Genomic DNA, 18600 nt, shown 5'->3' on the forward strand with positions numbered 1-18600 from the left:
AGCAATGGCTGAAGTATTGTCATTTTTAGCGAGGGCCTTAAAATGTTCGGTGTTTCTATCGTGAAGCCGTCGTTTAGTTTTACCAATGTAACAGTCATTACAATCCCAGCAATTTGCTTTGTAAATAGCTCTGGATTGTTGTGAACGATTAGTACGGTCCTTGTAAGGAAAGAAAGAAGTGAAAAGCTGTTGCTTTACTAATCTTCTCTAGTGTGAAAAGCTGTTGCTTTATTAATCTGCTCTTGTGTTATTGTTTATTGTTAAGGTTTTTGCTTAATCTTGGTTCCAGTCCCCTCAACTTAGTTATATATAGATATATATACATAGCTGCTTTAAATTTCAACGGTTACTTTTGAAAATGTATGTTGGGTACAAACGAAACGTCAAGTCATAATAAAAATGTTCAAGTTCAATATGTTTATCACTGCTGTTCGTGTCTTATTTTAGACCAAAAATACCGGGCTCGAAAAGCACTTGGACGGAGTGGGGAGGAGGGCACTGGGTTCGAATCGCATCGAAGCTTGATTGACATTAGTCCACTGCGCCATAACCTGCTGGTGTCTTTATTTTGGTGATTTTCTTTGCATTTATTTATCTGTCCAGGTTCAAAAGTGACTCAACAGGCGTCTTTTCATCAATCATCTTCAACATATCGTTTCACACACCATCTCTCTACGGGATGTCACGCCACGGGATGTCACGCCATGGAATGTCACGCTACCGGAAATCAATTTACAGACTATTACTCCGAAGCCACAGAAAATGCGCATAGTTTACAGAGTGGAGTAGCATACGATCATAGAGCATTTCCAAAGATCGTTTCGGTGCACTCTATGGGGGAAGAAAGTTACAATACCCTGCAAAAACCTTCCCATATCTGTGGAGAAGAAGGTGGTAACAAACCAAATTACCCTTTTTGTAAATCCTCTTTTGTAATACCAACATCCTGTAACAATGATGCAGAAAGCTCTAAAAAGATAACTGATCATTCCATATCGACAATTCTTGATCTTCCCTCTACGAGGAATTCCTCTTCATCTCCTGTTCAAAGTGATGCCCTTGTTGGATCTCCTGCTAAATCTGACTGTCCTAAGAACGAAACGAAAGTGAGCCTTCCATCAGATGAACATGATCAAGATACAGAAGTTAGATGCGACATGGCTAGGGATGGAGAAATCAAGGTAAGCAAAGGTTTTGCTCTTTTAGTTTGTTTTGCCACAAAATCAATAATCTTAAAAGACTGCGTCCGTCTCAGTCGGCCTTATGCTCTTGCTCCAAGGGGAAACTTGGATAATGACTGATTTTGCAATGTTATTTTCTCCCTACTCTATTTAACTATAATAATTATAATAATTATAACAATAACCATCATCAGCATCATCATCATCGTCGTCATCATCATCGTCGTCATCATCATCGTCGTCATCATCATCGTCGTCATCATCATCGTCGTCATCATCATCGTCGTCATCATCATCGTCGTCATCATCATCGTCGTCATCATGACAATCATAATCATCATCATGATAATAAAAATAATGATAATAATAATAATGATGATAATAATAATAATAATAATAATCATATATCTAATTATTTACAAATTTTAAAAGAATTAATATTTATGTTCACGATTGAGAACTGATTACGATATATGAGAAAAGGAAAAATTTAGCAATACTAAATAGGAAAAACTATTAAAATACAAGGACCTAAAATTATGAGTGCAGCAGATGTAGACCAGCTAGAGCGAGGGTGAAGTCTTCTGAGACCTCGCATGATTTAAACGAAACTCTAGAACCTCTTACGCATCTGTGTACAGTTCTTAATGTAGCAAATGATAATAATAATAAAATAATAATAATAATAATGATAATAATGATAATAATGATAATAATGATAATAATGATAATAATGATAATAATGATAATAATAACAATGATAATGATAATAATCATTATTATTAACAATCGGGTTAACAATCGGACAAGAAAGGATGAAGAGAAGACACTGAAGTACGGACCCCTTCGCTGGGAACTAAGGCAGCAGTTCCCAGGCTACGAGGTGAAGCAATATAACATCATTATGGATGCCCTCGGGGGGTGGTCACGGGAGCTGGAAGTCATGATGCGCGAGCTGGTGGGAGGCAGAAGCACAGACGTACTGCGAAAGATGCAGAGGGCAGTGCTCTCGGGCACGCTGAATATTGCCCGGACTTTCAAGGTGGCAGTTTGAGTTCCTGTTAGAAGGAGGACCGTAGACACAACGGAAAAGCTTTTTAGGATTAGTTAATGTACATTTATTTTTTACTCCATGGCTCACAGGTTACGGTTTTCGCCCTGTGCTGCCTGATTAGAATGTAGCATTCAGTTGATTTTTCTGCGACATAATAATGATAATAAACATAATTCTCAACCAATCTTCTCACCACAGTCCATGGGTGTTCTCTCCCCGGTTACTGTAAGACCCAAGGTGAGAGATACCAGTTAACATTGCGCAAAAGTCCAAAGCCAACGATAACCGTGTAAATAATCTGAACATAATTTCTTTAGATAACGGACAGTGCGATCAGCTGCCCAAATTTCGCCGAAGGATTGTCCAGCCCAGCTCTTCAAAGGCAAAAGAGTAATTCAACACTGGCAGAGATAAAAGCTCCGGAGATGCCCCACGAATCAACTCTGCAGAAAAGCTCTGTGTGCATAACTCCGTTAAAGATCAAGAAAAGTACACTGAGTTTGCATCGCCTTCGGGAAATCAACAAAGTTCAGAAACGCCTGAAAGGCGAATTACGAGATTGCCAGGAAGCTCGCTTCGTTAAGAAGATTGAAATGAGGCGAGAAAAAATAAAAATCTTCTCAAGCCGCTCCCTGAAAAGTAATTGGAGTCCAAGTTCTGAAAGCCCTTTAAATTCTCCGCCTGACAAGAGGTCTCTTGAAGCACCATATGTGGAAAAACCAGAGCGTAACGAAAGCATCGCCGATTCAAGGTCAGATGGGAGGCGCCTCGAATTAAATGCGGATATTACAGCAGAAAATTCATTAGGAGAAACTCTCAGCTCCGAAAAGCTTAAAGAAGAAGTGCCAGAAGATGGTTTCAGGATGAATGTGTTCGAGAAATTGGCTCTCTTGGGTGAGAAAAGGTGTGAAGATTCAACTTCGAGGAGCTCTTCGCTGGGCGATAGCAATTCGCAAAGTTCTGACACTGAAGTCAAGGTTAAAAGAACCCACGAAAGAAGGAATGATCAAATCATTGGAACTGAAGACGAACTTCACGCTCTTCGATCTAATTCTAAACGGTCGGCAGCCTTGGAAAACGACGGAGAATTAAGTGAAAACATCAACATTTTGGTAAAGTCTGAACAAACGAGTTTCACTGACATTGCAACCGCGGGAACTATCCCAAACAGTTGGTCATCTGCTTACATTTATGAAAATGTGGGCAGCAAGAGTAGTACTGATCTGTTAAAGAGGAAGCATTGTGGAGAAGTGAATAGTGAATCTACCAAAAGGCGCTGTAAGTTTTTGCCGAGGAAAGTAAATTGGACAGTTGCTGACAGTTTGGACAAAGAACCATTGCTAAGCCAAAAAAAGGAAGGTGAGAAATTATAATGCATACGATGATTATGTTCTGTAAGGTATAGTTTAGCTGTTTAATTATAAAAGTTAGAAAGTTAGCGGGTTCAAAGCACGTCTTACGACAACCAGCAATGGCACATGATTTTTCGAGGGAATCATCAAATACTTCGGTTGAGTCTAACGCTAGAATGCAATGTAAAAGTTAAAAAAAATAGCGGGTTCAAAGCACGTCCTATGATAACCAACAATGGCACAAAGACTTTTCTAGGAAATCCTCAAATACTTCGGTTGAGTCTAACGCTAGAATGCAAGTGAGTATCTTCTGCTTTAATGCAGTTTTTGGATATTCCAGAACTCGTATTTTACAAAGCCATTTCTTGACACGGATAAACACAATTTTACTGCCATATGAATATTAAACTCCACATGTGTGCCAACCTTGTTACATAAATACTGCATGGTGTATATGTTGTAGTTCAATTTCATCCTTGGTTCAAATTTTATTTTCCTTTGTTTCAAACTCCTTATCTTACATTAACATGACCGAGAACAAAGGAAAATAAAATTTGAACCAAGTAGAAAATTGAACTACAACATATATATATAAACGCTATAAATAGGAACTTTCATTCGCAAATCAATCGTTGATGATTTTGTAACAAAGATTTTCTTTAAACCAAAAAATTAATGTAAGTGAACGTGAATTGCTAGAGACGGAACTCCTTTTTTGACAAGTTTAGTGAGAAAGAAAAGGAAGTATGTGGTAGGAGAGAGAACTACGATACCGTTGGTCAATGTGGCATTGGTCTCTTAATTTGAGTCTTCTGAGCTGGTAGTTGAAGTGATGTTCCCCCCTCCCCCCGATCCACAGGAGATGTTGCTAGGGTGACCAATTTGTATGCCGTGAACACACCAACTTATTTCATATTTGAACCAGCATTTATCCAAGTCACAGACCGACCTTTGTTGTTCCATCGTCCGTGTGTATTTGTGTGCACCTTTTCGATAATTTTTAATATTGGCAGCGCTTTAAAGGTGTCCAAAGCCTCATCTATTAAGTGGCAGACAGAGCTCCTCAAACAGGCACTCTTTTCCTCAGTAGAAAAAGACGAAGAACGACAAGACATCCCACTCAAGACAGAAGTTTCGTGCGAAGGAGAAAACGTCGATGCCATACAATTTCAGGGGATTGTAAACAGAAATGATAACGCGGACAAGCCACGCCTGTCGTCCAGTCCCTTCTCTCAGTTATCGATTGCAAGCGATGCCAAAGCATGTTGGGTATACGATGATGATTTACTTCAGAGGAACCTTGAGTTACGAAAGAGCAAAATCGGCGACCTTCTGCGTAAACAAGAGGGTCTGTTAGAGAAGCTGGGTTCGACACCTCTCCCGAGAAAGTAACTAATTCTCGTTCTTTTAGTTGGAACCTCCTTGTTGCTTTGTTCGTGCGTGACATATCACAGAACAAGACGTCACGTCCCTGCTATATCTGTGGGATATAATGCATTTTTCGCAGCCGTTGCGTTACTTGTTCACTGCTCTGGATTTTCGTAACAGTCATCACCAGTATACATATATCGTTTTCGCCGACCACAAAATTGAGTCTTGTGCGCTGAAAATATGTTATTTCCTTACAGAAGTTCAGATTCAAGCACCATGCACGAAGTTTCTGCTAACCCGTGGTTATGAAAAAATTCTGTTTCCTGCCATGCAGACTGGTCAGATCTCCTGTACCGTGATAATCTGTCGATCAGTAAGGAAAAGAAAATTTGGTTCTTTGTCAGTATTGGCGATCTAGGCCATTGTGTCGTTTTGCGGACCTGCCCTTTTTGCACGGGCTGGAACCAAAACCTTTTGCGTCCCGCGCCCTCGCTGTGGGGACACGGAGAAAAGAGAACACTACAACCGAGTCTTAAACATCTATCTTTCTTTCATGGTTTCTATTCTATTGTTTTCTTTCAAATTTTACAATCCTAAACGTTAAAGCTCTCTTTGGGTGTAATAGTCCTTTTAAATAAGTATAAAACTTGACTTTCCTCTCATTGCAGTTATTGAGGGCCATGTGTTAGAAAACTCTTTACTGGGTTAGTCATCTATTTACCCTCTTGAAATAAAGAACATTGTATTGTATTGTATATCGATAATACTTCTAATCGTATAGTTTTGGTTGTATGTTGTAATGGTTTTTATTTAAACTGACAAAACAATTCTAAATAAAGTTAAGACTGTGTCATTCATAGTGAACTTCGAGAAATTTTAAGCGAGTCGTGGCCCAATCTTTCGTTCTAAGCTGCTGCATTATGTGCAATTTCTGCAATATCGAACGTTTGTACTGTGAAACCCAATCTAAAAGTTATGTTATAAATTCGTGGCCCGCCCTGGCTTGTGGCGTCACGTGACATTCCAAGAAGGGATTATAAACAGGTCAGTCGTCATCGGGCATTCGAAGGCCAAGTCGTGTCAGATGACTCCATGCTAGGTTAGCCAAAAATTTATAAGTTTAATATCTCGTGTGCATATGTCGTATCTTTTCTTCTTTCGCTCTTCGACTGTGGCACAGCTGAAAAATAGAGAGGAAGAATGAATGATCTTCATCGCCATCGAAAAAAGATAAAAACAAACAAACAAACGTCTCCAATACTGCTCGCACCTTTCTTTTCTCTAAAAATTTCTGCATAAATTCTTCTGGTGTCATATTTTCTGTTCAGAATAAAACAGTTGCTTCAATTAGTATTTCATCACTTAGCCAGTTCCAAGCGAACTAAACACCCTCGAGATTTTTTAAGCGATGTGACTTTCTAGGAAGGAAAACATTTGTACTTACTCGAAAGAAATTCATCAGCGATGACCTTCAAAAATTAAAAGAAGATCCAATTAGTCACACTGCGTATGGAAGCTTAAGGTGGCTCGATAGTCTAAAAATGCTCATTTTGGCAACAATTTTACCAACACTTAAACTTTAAATCATATCATTATACTTGTGCCACAAACTTAAATAGGTCTTACCCATTACTTTCCACTAAGTTAGGAGAGCATTCCATAAAATTCAGAGGAGCCACACCATTTATTCTAGCCACACCCAATTCCGAGAGACAAAAATAGGTATGTTTTTTGGCAAAGATATCTCTACTCTGCTTTATGCTATAGAGCTAAAACTTCAGGTGCTTGTTGTACTGTATCACAGCTGTGCAATGACCTACTTTGAGGTAAGTACTATGTTGCATTCATGAATTAGCTCTCAACAAAGAAAGACCAAAAAATAACCCTGACTACACTTCAATTTACAAGGCATAACCCATGAGTGAGAAGTCCAAACACTATAAAAATAGGTCATTGCACACAGCTATTGACACTTGAGATGCTGTGAAAATTTGATCTACTTATCGTAAATATTTTTTGAGATATTATTGTCACAAGGTTTCAAAACCTCTGAAATACGGAAAATTAGAAAATAGCAAATAAAGTTCACAAGATCATTGGGCAAGCAGTCAAGAGTTGAAAACAATGTTAGAAGGCACCAGCACCATACTGTTGTCCTTCTATTGCCTCTAAAGTGTCACTGTAACCTTTTTTGAAGTTTCTGATCTGTTTTCTCCTTTTTTTGGCTTGCTCAGAGCTTTTACGGCGAGAATGGCGAATTCGATTATGATCTTGCTTTCGGCAAGCTTTGATGCAATGAAATCCTGGGTCAATTCCCAGGTTTCGAAGAACTAAAATGATAGAAATAGTGCCATTGTTAAAATGTGAGACTGCCAAGAAGGTAGCAAGTTCCACCACTGCTAGCCCAGAGTGGGTTTCCTTTGTAGCACGCTGCCAGATAAGGGCATTGATGGCCTCATTTTGGTTTTGCGTACCACCATGTAGACAGCGTGCAAGCAGACTTTGCTCACTCAAGGCTTCAAAGGTGGGATAGATGGCATTAGCCACAGCCGTTGGAAGGGGATGGTTATGTCTATAATCAGAGGTTCCCTGTGCAACATCCCTTTGAAAGCCACACCATGAACTCTCTCCAGGGGGGCACAGGTCGTGATCTGGGCTATCATCAGTTGACTGTGTATGATGCCAAATTGCCATTACAGCATTCTCCATAGCTTGGATATCATGAGTATTGTTCCTAATGGCTTTCCCATAATATACTTGCAGTTTATCAATGACATTGTCTGTTAGCCTGCCCCTTCCGCCAATTGACTTTCCATCTTGAAGACGTGTCTGACCAGTTCTCTTCTTCAGTGAGCGAAGTCGCGACCCCAAACGTTTCTGGACATGGCCCACACATTCCAATTTTCTTACTTCAACAGGCCCATAAACGGCTTCTTCAACAATAAGTTTGTGGGATTTACTGTCTCCATCCCCAAGAAATTCTGTATAACGAACAGAGTAGTTTTGAACAGACCGTTCAAATATGGCAAGCATTCCAGAAGCATCCATCGACCCCGAAGAACCAAAATAGTTTGCCTGGCAAAGATGCTGGTGTCCTTCCCACCACTCCTGAAACTCAACAGTTCCTTCTTTGCTTCTCCAAACCATGCATTCCTTGCACTCTTTGGACATTACTTCCACATCGAGAACTTTACCAGTAACTGTGGATATTGCAGTGACGACCCCATAAGCTGAAGAGTACCCCCTTCTTCTCCAAGTTCCATCCCCTGACACTCCAATGTCAAAGACCCCATCTTCTCCTGGCTCATAAAATTCTTTTGCCTCTTCAGCTGCATTTTGCATGCTCTCCTTGGCTACAGTCTCCGCAGAATTGCGAATTGTGGCAACATGATCTCGATAAGAGTTCTCGTTCATGGGCGGTAGCATGTTCATCACCGCAGCGAATTTTACAAGACTCTGGTGTCCAATTCCAATGTTCCTTGTAGCAAGGACAACTCTTCGGTTGACTTCATAAGCCTGACTCCCTTCGATTTTAGCAGAGGAAAAAAACCTCTTCGAGTATTTGCACTTTTGGGATGTGCATTTTAGCACAAAAAGAGTAGCAAAACCCATCTTGGCGCTGCAATCCTCCTCGAACGTGACGTGGCCATATTTACACATCGGACACCAAAATGACTCGAAGACTGAAGCAAGTACAGAGATATCAATCAAACGAAAACCCTCTATACTTGCCATCTTTTCCTCCTCATCGTTTTCAGGGTCTCCAGAATCGCTAGACTTATCGTCCAACTTTCTCAGGGTAGCAGGCATCGATTTAGTACGATCAGAATTCCGTGTGATGTTTTTCGGAATCTTTTCATCTTCGATATCGGTGATGTCTGATTCCTCGCTTTCTTTCACTGATTCCTGATCATCAGTTCCTTCCATTTCTTCAGAATTTCTTTTCTTAGTATACTTGTTGCCTGTAAACCTCCTTTTTTTTCTTCTAACGTTCCTAAATTTCCTTTTTGGAGGCATAATTCGCTTCAACTCTCAGTAGATAGATCGTAAACAAGCGAACACGTTTTTCTCATGCCAAGTACGTCATGTATCAGCACACAATGTCCTCATTTAGGGCCTAACTATTTACCAGGCCCCTGAAATCTATTCTGGTCACTCCTGTGAAGATTTCTTTGAAATCATTGGCTTTTTTTGGTGGAAAACGACGCGTTAACAATGCTGGTTTCCATAGCAACCGCTCAAACAGATCCAAAAACAGTTGAAAAACATACAATAGCCATGGGAAAAATTACAAAAGACTTACTTTTCTTGAAACTACAATGACTGTTGGTGCCCAGAAACTTATTTCCAAAAATATGAAGTTTTTATGATTTTTTGGCCTATCGAGCCACCTTAACTAGCAATTACTTTTTAAAATATACTCACTAGTCGGTTTTGCATAAAAGGAAGAAAAAAACCTTTTCTTACAGCACAAACCAAAAATACTCAAGTTGCACTCCGAGACTTGTTTGATTTAGTGTGGTCGTTATTTTATTTGCATTGTCTGCTTGCTTTCTCCATCTGTTTGTTTTCATTTCACTAAATTTTACATACAAAAAATAGAAGGCCATTTCCAGGGTACTTACATCTGATTCTTCTTCTGCCTGAGCAGCTGCTATTTCCATTCGCGTTCGTATTTGGACCAGAGAGAAAACCTGTCAAATTGACCAGAAAAGAGTTTTATCCTTCGACTGAGATGAAAATGCACCCCTTGAAACAGTACGATCCACACCGAAGCGATTACTTCTTGGTGTTCTATTCTACAATACGCTAGTATTCAATTCAATCGAGTGTCGAAAGTAGTCCGGTATTGCTTTGCTTTTGCTTTACTTCATTCTGTGATTGGTCCAGAAAACTCGCGCCACTGTCTTAACCAATCAGATGCAAAACTGAAATCAATTACGACTTGGTCGCCCGTGTTTTCCCGCGTTAAAAACAAATTGGTCGGTTTGACTTTCAGTTCTCGTTCGCATTTTTTGGGTTTTTTTTGGCATTTTTCTTTTTTCTAATTAGTCATTGTGTTTACTTTGGTTTTAGTTTTACTACACCCGATCGAAAGGAACTCCATGGCGTTATTTTGAATCACGTCACACACGGCTACTAGCCTGCAAAATAGTTTGCAGCTGATTGCGGAAGAGACATTCTTAGATATCGTGCGTATATGTTTACGAAGAGAGGACGAAATGCGTCATTTAAGGTGCGTTCCTACTTATTGCCGATTTTGGTAGTCTAGTGCTTCCAATAAACTCCCAACGTCGCCACAGATAACGCAAACCGGAGGTTTACGTTTACTACAACCACTCCATGGAGGAGAATGATTTTTGTCAAGTAACAGCCTTAACGATGTTTTATAGACATTTTCGATTAAACGTTACCTCACTAAGCTCCTTCTGTTTCTGACTATTATTTGCAAACTCTCCTTTCAGCTCGGATACGCGTTCACACTGCAGAGAAATTCAACAAAAAGTTTTGAAAGCGGTGAGTTCATGCAAAACCATACTACAGGGCTTTCTCAGCAGCCTACCTGAATTGATTGACAAAATACAATATGGCGAACGGGCTAATAAACTAATTTGTTAGAAGTAAGCAAACGTCTTTTTCGGCTTGATGTAACATGTTTTTTGTAAAAATAAAGGAAGAAAATACCCTTAAGTTTTCTCAATGATTTTTTTTTTCAATTTTTCAAAATATGCATCATCCAATATCTCCTTACAACATCACTCCTAAATCAAACATTCAGGTCAGAAGAAAAAAGGAAATGATCACCAATTAAAGAAGCTCTTGATTGTTAAACAAATTCTCCTTGTCAGTACCTTTGGAAATGTATAGAGAACAGTATGGAGAATATGCATACTGATTTTAGTGTGTAAAGGGTTGAGCCCTTACTCAAGCTCTAGGAATTAGTTCTTCCTACTGCCTGCCACACCCTTCTTAGTTCAGAGAATCAGGTAATAAATAAAATCATTTGCCTTAGTTGATGCCTCCCGGTTAGCTCAATGGATAGAGCGCTGGACTGTTGTGCGGGAGGTCGAGGGTTCGAGCCCCGGCCGGACCAACACTCAGGGTCTTAAAATAATTGAGAAGAATTTGCTGCCTTTCTATAACCTCAAGAAATGGTTAGATATTCTAGTCTTCTCGGATAGGGACGAATAAATGGAGGTCCCGTCTCCTGCAGGGTTGGGGCAGGAGACGTTAATTTCCCACACACGAGATTACTGTGTGATGGATGTCCTCCCCTGGGGTGGGATGGGTGGGATATACAGGGCCGTTCTGAAAACCACTTCTGTGAGAACGCACCCTGTCTAAAGATTATTATCTATCTATCTATCTATGCCTCCCTATATTCTCATCAGCTGCCTGCCTGATATTGTATTGATATTAATAATAATAATAATAATAATAACTTTTATTTATATAGCACTGATATCTTGAACTCATGGAACTTTATAACACTGCACGGGGCACTTTACCAGACTGCTTAGCAGTTTACAATCAAATAAAGGTGAATATGACAGATGCCCCCTCCCCCCAATTCCCAGTAACCAGGCCAGACCACATCACAGTAATCTCGTGAAGTGGGTTCTTTAACTTCCCCTGCCTAACCAAATTAACTAATTAATAGATGCAGGAGACGGGACCTCCGTTTGTTCGTCCCTATCCGAGAAGACCAGAATATCCAACCATTTCTTGATCGATGTTACAGAAAGGCAGCATATTCCTCTCAATTATTTCAAGACCCTGAGTGTTGGTCCAGCCGGGGCTCAAACCCTCGACCTCCCGCACAACAGTCCGGCGCTCAACCAATTGAGCTAACCGGGAGGTTGATAAAGAAGGAAGGAGAATATTGGAATATTGAATATTGAAAGGAGAAGTTACTTCGTAACTCTTGAAAGGGTTGAGGGTGTGGCTAGGAGGGCACAAATACAGTATTTTTTTAAAAGAAATTTCAGTTTGCTGTGCTTTTGTCATGATCTTAACGAGAATTGAGTTTGATTCGTTGAAAAATTGACATAATTTTTCCTTTTTCAAAAAGTTAATGAATGAACAAAATTAACTACCATTACCTTTTTCAAAAGTTCATGTTTAGTACCCTCCAACTTTGACTGAAGGGACAAATTAAACCCTAAAAGGAGATAAAACACAGAAAGTTGCAGGAAAACATTCAAAGAAAAACAATTGTAACAAAGGGGAGGTGAGAAAAGACTGACATTTTATAATAGAATTTGTGCAGAAGTGTATAGGAAATATTCAAAAACCATGTAAAACAGATTAAGAGAGTTGAAAATCAAGGAACATACTTGCTATCTCCTCATTTTTCTTCATCACTTCTTCTTTATCAGCCTCTAGCTTTTTAATCTGAAATTTCAAATTTGTAATCATGATTACCTTAGCACACTTTCTTAAGTTATCAAAAAGATGAAAAGAACCTTCGTATTCTTGATTGAGGTGTATCTTTCCACCTACCACCCCCTCTTTGAAAATCTGAGACTTACAGATCATCTATTTTAGATCAGGTTCTTCACCCCACCCCCCTTAATTTGACAATTTACTAATTCCTGTTTCTTCTCAGTTTCCCTTGAACTGGAAGTCATTGAAGATTTGTTAAAACAATAGCACATTTCTGAATTACCTAAAGCCTCTTTTTCAAAGCAAGTCCTGGTGCTTATCCTTTCACATGATAGTAAGTTTATTTTCACTTGAATGATTGAGCACCGGACCTAATTTTCAAAAAGAGGCTAAAGGCAATTTGGAAATGGCTCATTATAGAACTGCCCATCTTAATGAAAATGCAGAGACATGTAGCTGTTAAAACTGACTGTTAACTTACTGATTCAAGTTTTATCAAAAATGTGTCCATGACTTCAGGCTTATCAGCAAGATCTTTGAGCTCCTCAAGACTGGGAGTGAAAATGAAAATACAAACTTGAGTATCAAATACAGAATGACATTGTTGGTATTTGTCATTTCAAGTCTTACCTTAAACCATCAAGCTCTGGGATTGAGTTTGTTACTCTGTTTGGTTGAGTTGGCCTGGGGGGAACTGGTGGCCTTGATGGGGTAGTCTGTGTGACCTGGTGAATATATTTTAAAATAATGGAAATAAAGATGGCAAATATTCCCAATGTGCAGCTGCATATATTCATGCATTCCTCCTCTTTAAACTATTACCTCGCTGTCATGGTAGCATACAATGGATATGTGCATTCAGGTAAAGGTCTTTACATTTCCTGTGGTACTGACAAAGAGAATTTGTTTTGACAGTCAAACACTCCTTGAAGTACTGATCATTTCCAGGGCTCAACACTAACTTTTCAACTTACTAGCCAAGTGGCTAGTGACATCTTAGATGTTATGATAATTTCAGTTTGTTTACTAGCCAAACTGGCTTGTGGAAATTGAAAACCACTCGCCAAAACTGAATTTCTACTAGTCTGTGGCTAGTGGGCTACCATTAGTGTCAAGCCCTGATTTCCTTTATTCTCACAACTTCAATGTTTTGGTTCATGGTTGGTACTACAAAGAGACATTAGATGCAGGCTATATTGTAAAACATGATGAATTTTACAAAGGGTAACCCCTTTACTGCAAATTGGACATTGCCCTGAAGGCCTTGTAATGTTAAAATTCTGGCATTTCATTTGCCACTCATTTACCAAAAGAATTGGAAATTTAATGTTCAACATCCTACCATGCCAGAATGTACCTGGGAGTTACTGCCTAGGTGTGGCATAGCCCCTGCACTAGTAACAGACAGAGAGGAGTACTGGCTTACAGGTGAATTCAGTGAAGACATGGAGGGTGTACTGGAGGGAGCTGTAGATTGTGGAGCATACTGGAAACCAGGAAAACTGGGAAAGGTGTATTGTGATGATGGCTGGTAGCCACTTGAGCTTGCTGGGAATCTATGAAATGACACAATCAATTAAACTTGTCATTATCTTTAGTAAATATTCATATGTTCAAGTTATTGAAAGACAAAAAATGTGCAGTCATAAGCTAAAGTTAAATTTTATCTGAAATTCAATATTTTCATTGGGGAAGATCACACGGCCTTGGTTAAGAAGATCTAATGTTGTGAAACCAAAACTAGAAGAACTGCTGGGTTCCCAGTCACAGAAAAATGCGAGTACCACATAGAGCCAATGCAAACTAATAACAATTAATACATTTTTTGCAGTCTCTGTCATTGCCTTACTAGCATTCTAATTGGCTCACTAAATCTCAATTATCAGCTCATATACCATAGTTTGAACTTATGTGGAAAAGAATTGACAATTAATTGGTTATAGCCAGCTTTGTCACCCATTTACCATCTCATATTGTGTCACTGCACCACTCCCTCAAAAATTCCATGGGTATTCATAGTTACTAAAGACACTTCATGTATTTGGTGGCTGAAGTGATCTATATACCAATTCAAAAAAATTTTTACACTATTGAAATCAAAACCACAGACAATAATACAGTCTGTGCTTGAAGATGATGTTGCACAAAATAAGTGAAACAAAAAACTGTCACACAGTTGGAGTTTTCTCTACCCTTTACCTCCCATAACTGAGTACATACTGTTATATGTAACTCCTTCCTTCGATATCTATACATTATCCACCAACAGGGTAATAAGAATACTTTAACTTATCAGGCAGAAGTAGTTATCTTGAACTGGCACTAAATTCTTGTAAATAATTTACAAGGAAATTTGTTGCAGCTTGAGGGGAGAATTAACAATCAGGGCTGGGTTGTTCAAAGCTGGGTAAAGATAACCCAAGATTAGTGTGAAATTTCATTTTATATCTGACAGCTTAAAAAGAAAATTCAGTTTAAATCTTTTTGTCTACAATTTGATGATTGGATGTTCTAATTTACAGAAAAGAGAAAATTTTCCCAAAAAAGCTTTTGAACAGAGAAATGATGAAACCTGGATTCAAATTTAACCTTGGGTTAGTGCTAATCAGCCTTCAAACAACTGGGCCCAGATCTTGAGAGTTAAAGAGTTAAATGCCGCATGTAACAGGTTTATGTTACATGCACTTACTGTGGTTGAGATGTCAGAGGACCAAGAAACTGTGGGGGGTGGTCAGAGAATTCTTTTAGAACCTCTGTGATGACTCTCCCCAGATTAGAGTGCATATAAAACTAAAAAAAAACAAAAAAAAAAAATTTTCATTCCCACCATTTAACTAAAATAAAGGTTATCCTTATTTTATCAGTATCTTAGAGAGAGAGCAAAAAGTTATCAAGAAGGGATAAACTTGTATATATGGACAAGAGGGTGTTATCTTGACATAACACTTAATCAAGCCAGAAAAGAGAATAACATGTAAGATCTTTAGAAGTTAAAAATCACTTGTTTGGCTTCCTAAATTCAATGTAGTATCAGCATCGACCGCTAGTTTTGAACTTGAAGATTTTGTATACATCTAATTAATGTAAATTGATTGTTTCAATGTCACACTTACGGCATTCAATACGCTTTAATTTGCTTTAATTCTATTTAATGTTTAGCTGTATTTGATTTTAATGAAGTAGTATTTTATTGTACACGACCCCACAAGCTTTTAGCTTTCATAGATATCGTGTATAAATAAAGATAACCAACCAACCAACAGCTCCAAACCCCTAACATGTGCATCCATCTTCATTACAAGTGGACTACAGTGGGCTCCTATTTCCTACCAATATCCACTGGATGATTATTTTGGCAAATATTTTTGTGACAATAAATGGCAACATTTACTTTGAACAGATGATAAAAATAACTCACTAGTAGCTATTAACACAAATCCTGATTTTGTGACAAGCTACTAATACCTTATGATGTCTGATTTGGTTTAGCCTTTAAAGTGCATTTTACAGAAACACAGCAATATAACCACAGGCTGCCCTACCTTCATTATCAAAAACATATGTCACAAAAAAAATTAAGAAACACTCTTACACTATTTATTCCAGGGCATCCTACCACTATCATCTACAAGAGAGAGAGAGAGAGAGAGAGAGAGAGAGAGAGCAAGAGAGAGAAAAGTTAAGTTCTACTACATGATAAACCTTCAATCCCTAAGAGTGACCAGCATCTAATTTCTCCTTACAATATCACCTCTAAATCACACTTTAATGTCTTGAGAATAAAGGAAATGATCACCAACTAAAGAAGCTATTGATTTATAATAAAACAATTTTGCTTGTTAGCATCTTAAGAAACATATAGAGAACAGCATGGAGAAAATGAGTATTTCATAACAACATTTTGAGCCTCATTGTGAGTTTCAAAGTCACATTTTGTTTGCATTTAAGTTCCTAAAATTAGCATGAATTGCAAGACTCAGACTTGAGAGGTTACATTAGATCTTTTAGGATACATAGCTCTCCTTAAGTTGTTCCTAACCTGATCATTAACCCATGGATGACGTAAAGGTGGAGACACTTTAACAACTGGCCTTTCATTGGGAAACTGAGGGGGAAGGGTTCTGGAAAAAAAAAACAGTTCCATAAATTGCATTTACAACAATACTACAACATGCATATCAGCTCATAAGCCCACACCCAGGTCCAGAGGGTAACACCTCTTTAAAGTTTATCACTTCAACAGCTAGATGTTCCCGAGAAAAGGGGACAGAGCTCTCAGAAATGATGTGGATGCCTTTTTGAACAGTAAATTGCAGTTTTTATTGGCTTAAAAGCATAAAAACTCATATGGGATGCTAGGAGAATGCTTGAAAAGTTGTAAATCACTTACCTCTAGCTCATGATATACAAACTTTTTTTATGTCCTCTCAATATCTCATGTGGGCTAGTGTCCCAATAAAATGAATAGAAAGTGTGGTCTTTTACCACAAATTATTAGGGGTTTAATAGCACATTTAATTATTCGTTTTTTACCAATAAGAGGGCTCATAAAATCTCAGTTATTTTATAAAGGCATATATACTTCATCATTATAGTTATTAGAAATGTAGGTACTCTACTTGAACATCCTGATAGTATTTAAACAGACAGATCAGTTAATTCCCAGTGAAATGAATTGGTTTCATACATGTTCAGAAACACAGTTGAGGTTCCTACGCTGAAGGTGACTCTGTACTCCACATCTCTCTGAACTTCTGTGATACTGCAGAGAAACTTAAACAATTAGTCATAACATAACAGAATCAACTAACAAAATTAAAAAAATTATTAATGTTCTACCACTACATAGATTTTAATCATACATTTCATCCATACAGGAAACCTGCCCAGTGAATAGAACTTTGTCATTGGCTAATTTTATCAGTCAGCTTTAATATTTAAAGATGAAATAAACAATTTTAAAAAATCCATCTGGGAGCTTCCCATCTGGAAGCTTTAATATGGAAAGAGAAGGTAGGTAAACTTGTTTTCTGATTATTCTTTAACAATTAAGGAGCTGGTTATTTTAGTTTGGCCAGTCTGTATGACAAGACTTCTCAATTTGCATTAACAAATTTTTAATCCCAGTTTTAAAGAAGACAAGTTCTCCATTTTACAATGTAGTGCTTAGCAAATGGGGATGGAGGAGGGGGAAGGAGGAAGGTAGGAGGGGGAGGGGTGAGGTGGAGGGGGTAGAGAGAGGAGAGAGGGGCAGCTCATACAACTTTGAAGATGTGGAAGATTTTATGTGCTGAGCACCCTGGTTTCTAAGACAAAAGCCATTAGGCTCCTAGGTACCCTGTGACTTTTCCTAAATCACTTTAACATCAGCTGTTCCTTTCCCAAACCAAAGTGTCTAATTCTCACACTCAATACTTAGTCTTATGCTGCAGTAGTTTATAATTTATTGTAAATCAAATAATTGTGAATACATTTAATAAGTAGATCTATGCATATCAAATGGGCGTCCTGTGAAGTTAACGAACTTCGAATTTAACATGAATATTAATCTTATATATGAATCTAAACATCGATAACAGATACTTTCAGACTGGGTACAGACAGGTAGTTCAAAAGATTGCGTATAGATCTGTCTGCCTTGGTGTTTAGCGAGCCAGTCACTTTTAACTTGTTGAACAGAAATTTGGAGGGCTTACTTTGGGTTCATAAAGGAAATGCTTATATTATATAGGAGATTTTCTGAAACCAAGGCGGCCCAGGTTAGGTTTGCTCTCCAATAAAAAAGTCGCAGAAATGGGAACCGGAAATGAAAGATGGTTGAAGAGTGAACTTGAAACTCACCTGTGAAGTGTGCGCAACGATTCGATCTGTTTTAGTCTCTGTTGTTGTAAAGCTGTCGTAGGTGGTAGTTGAGATTTCGGAGGTTTCGATGATCCAAATAACCAGCTCATGTTTAGAAGACTACGATCGATCGAGGAAGAAATTTTACTCAAATAGCACCACACTGCTAGATTCGGCCGCCATATCGAACTAAATTTAAGCATGATGTAATGGGCACAGCCGCTGACTTTTGCAGGCTTGCAATATCCCAGAGTTCCATAGTGCCTTCAAAGAATGTTTAAATTTATTTATTTTTTATTGTTAATTTTTCATTTTTAAATTTTTTAAGAAAAAAAAAAACAGCGACAGCATGATTAAAAGAAGAAATATTTTCTTTCCAAAGAAAAATTTTTTTTGCTGGTGGAGTGGCGCAGCA

General features: G+C 38.3%; 3 protein-coding genes across 7 annotated transcripts in view; 1 reads left to right on the forward strand and 2 right to left on the reverse strand.

Moving 5' to 3' along the window:
- The window catches only part of LOC111336152 (uncharacterized), a 12789-nt gene extending 5719 nt beyond the window's left edge, over positions 1-7070 (forward strand). For 2 of the 3 annotated variants that reach the window (XM_088726928.1, XM_088726926.1), the window contains exons 3-5: positions 604-1181; positions 2553-3594; positions 4675-7070. In XM_088726928.1, the coding sequence (XP_088583054.1) occupies positions 604-1181; positions 2553-3594; positions 4675-4979 (1925 nt within the window). In that variant the 3' untranslated portion in view covers positions 4980-7070. The remainder of the gene's footprint in view (positions 1-603; positions 1182-2552; positions 3595-4674) is intronic. The other variant, XM_088726927.1, reaches the window with a different exon arrangement.
- On the reverse strand, positions 5489-18393 carry LOC111336321 (vacuolar protein sorting-associated protein 37A). 3 transcript variants are annotated; one of them, XM_022942414.2, is made up of 15 exons: positions 18186-18393; positions 17032-17106; positions 16384-16465; positions 15937-15969; positions 15034-15134; positions 13771-13900; positions 12975-13069; positions 12826-12895; positions 12296-12353; positions 12062-12120; positions 10373-10441; positions 9584-9652; positions 6403-6427; positions 6229-6278; positions 5489-6138 (listed from the first exon to the last, which is right to left on the reverse strand). In XM_022942414.2, the coding sequence occupies exons 1-15, from the start codon at positions 18386-18388 to the stop codon at positions 6079-6081; spliced, it is 1179 nt and encodes a 392-aa protein (XP_022798149.2). In that variant the 5' UTR covers positions 18389-18393; the 3' UTR covers positions 5489-6078. The 3 variants fall into 3 exon arrangements, with proteins under 3 accessions (XP_022798149.2, XP_022798135.2, XP_022798141.2); XM_022942400.2 differs by having other exon boundaries at positions 13687-13900; XM_022942406.2 differs by having other exon boundaries at positions 13702-13900; positions 18186-18392.
- LOC148727319 (uncharacterized) lies at positions 6403-9372 on the reverse strand. Its single transcript, XM_088726929.1, has one exon. It carries the CDS (start codon positions 8973-8975, stop codon positions 7086-7088), a length of 1890 nt encoding a protein of 629 aa, XP_088583055.1. The 5' UTR covers positions 8976-9372; the 3' UTR covers positions 6403-7085.
- Positions 18394-18600: the final 207 nt, after the last annotated feature.

Source organism: Stylophora pistillata, chromosome 7, assembly GCF_964205215.1.
Source record: "Stylophora pistillata chromosome 7, jaStyPist1.2, whole genome shotgun sequence".
In the NCBI taxonomy this organism is placed as follows: Eukaryota; Metazoa; Cnidaria; class Anthozoa; order Scleractinia; family Pocilloporidae; genus Stylophora; species Stylophora pistillata.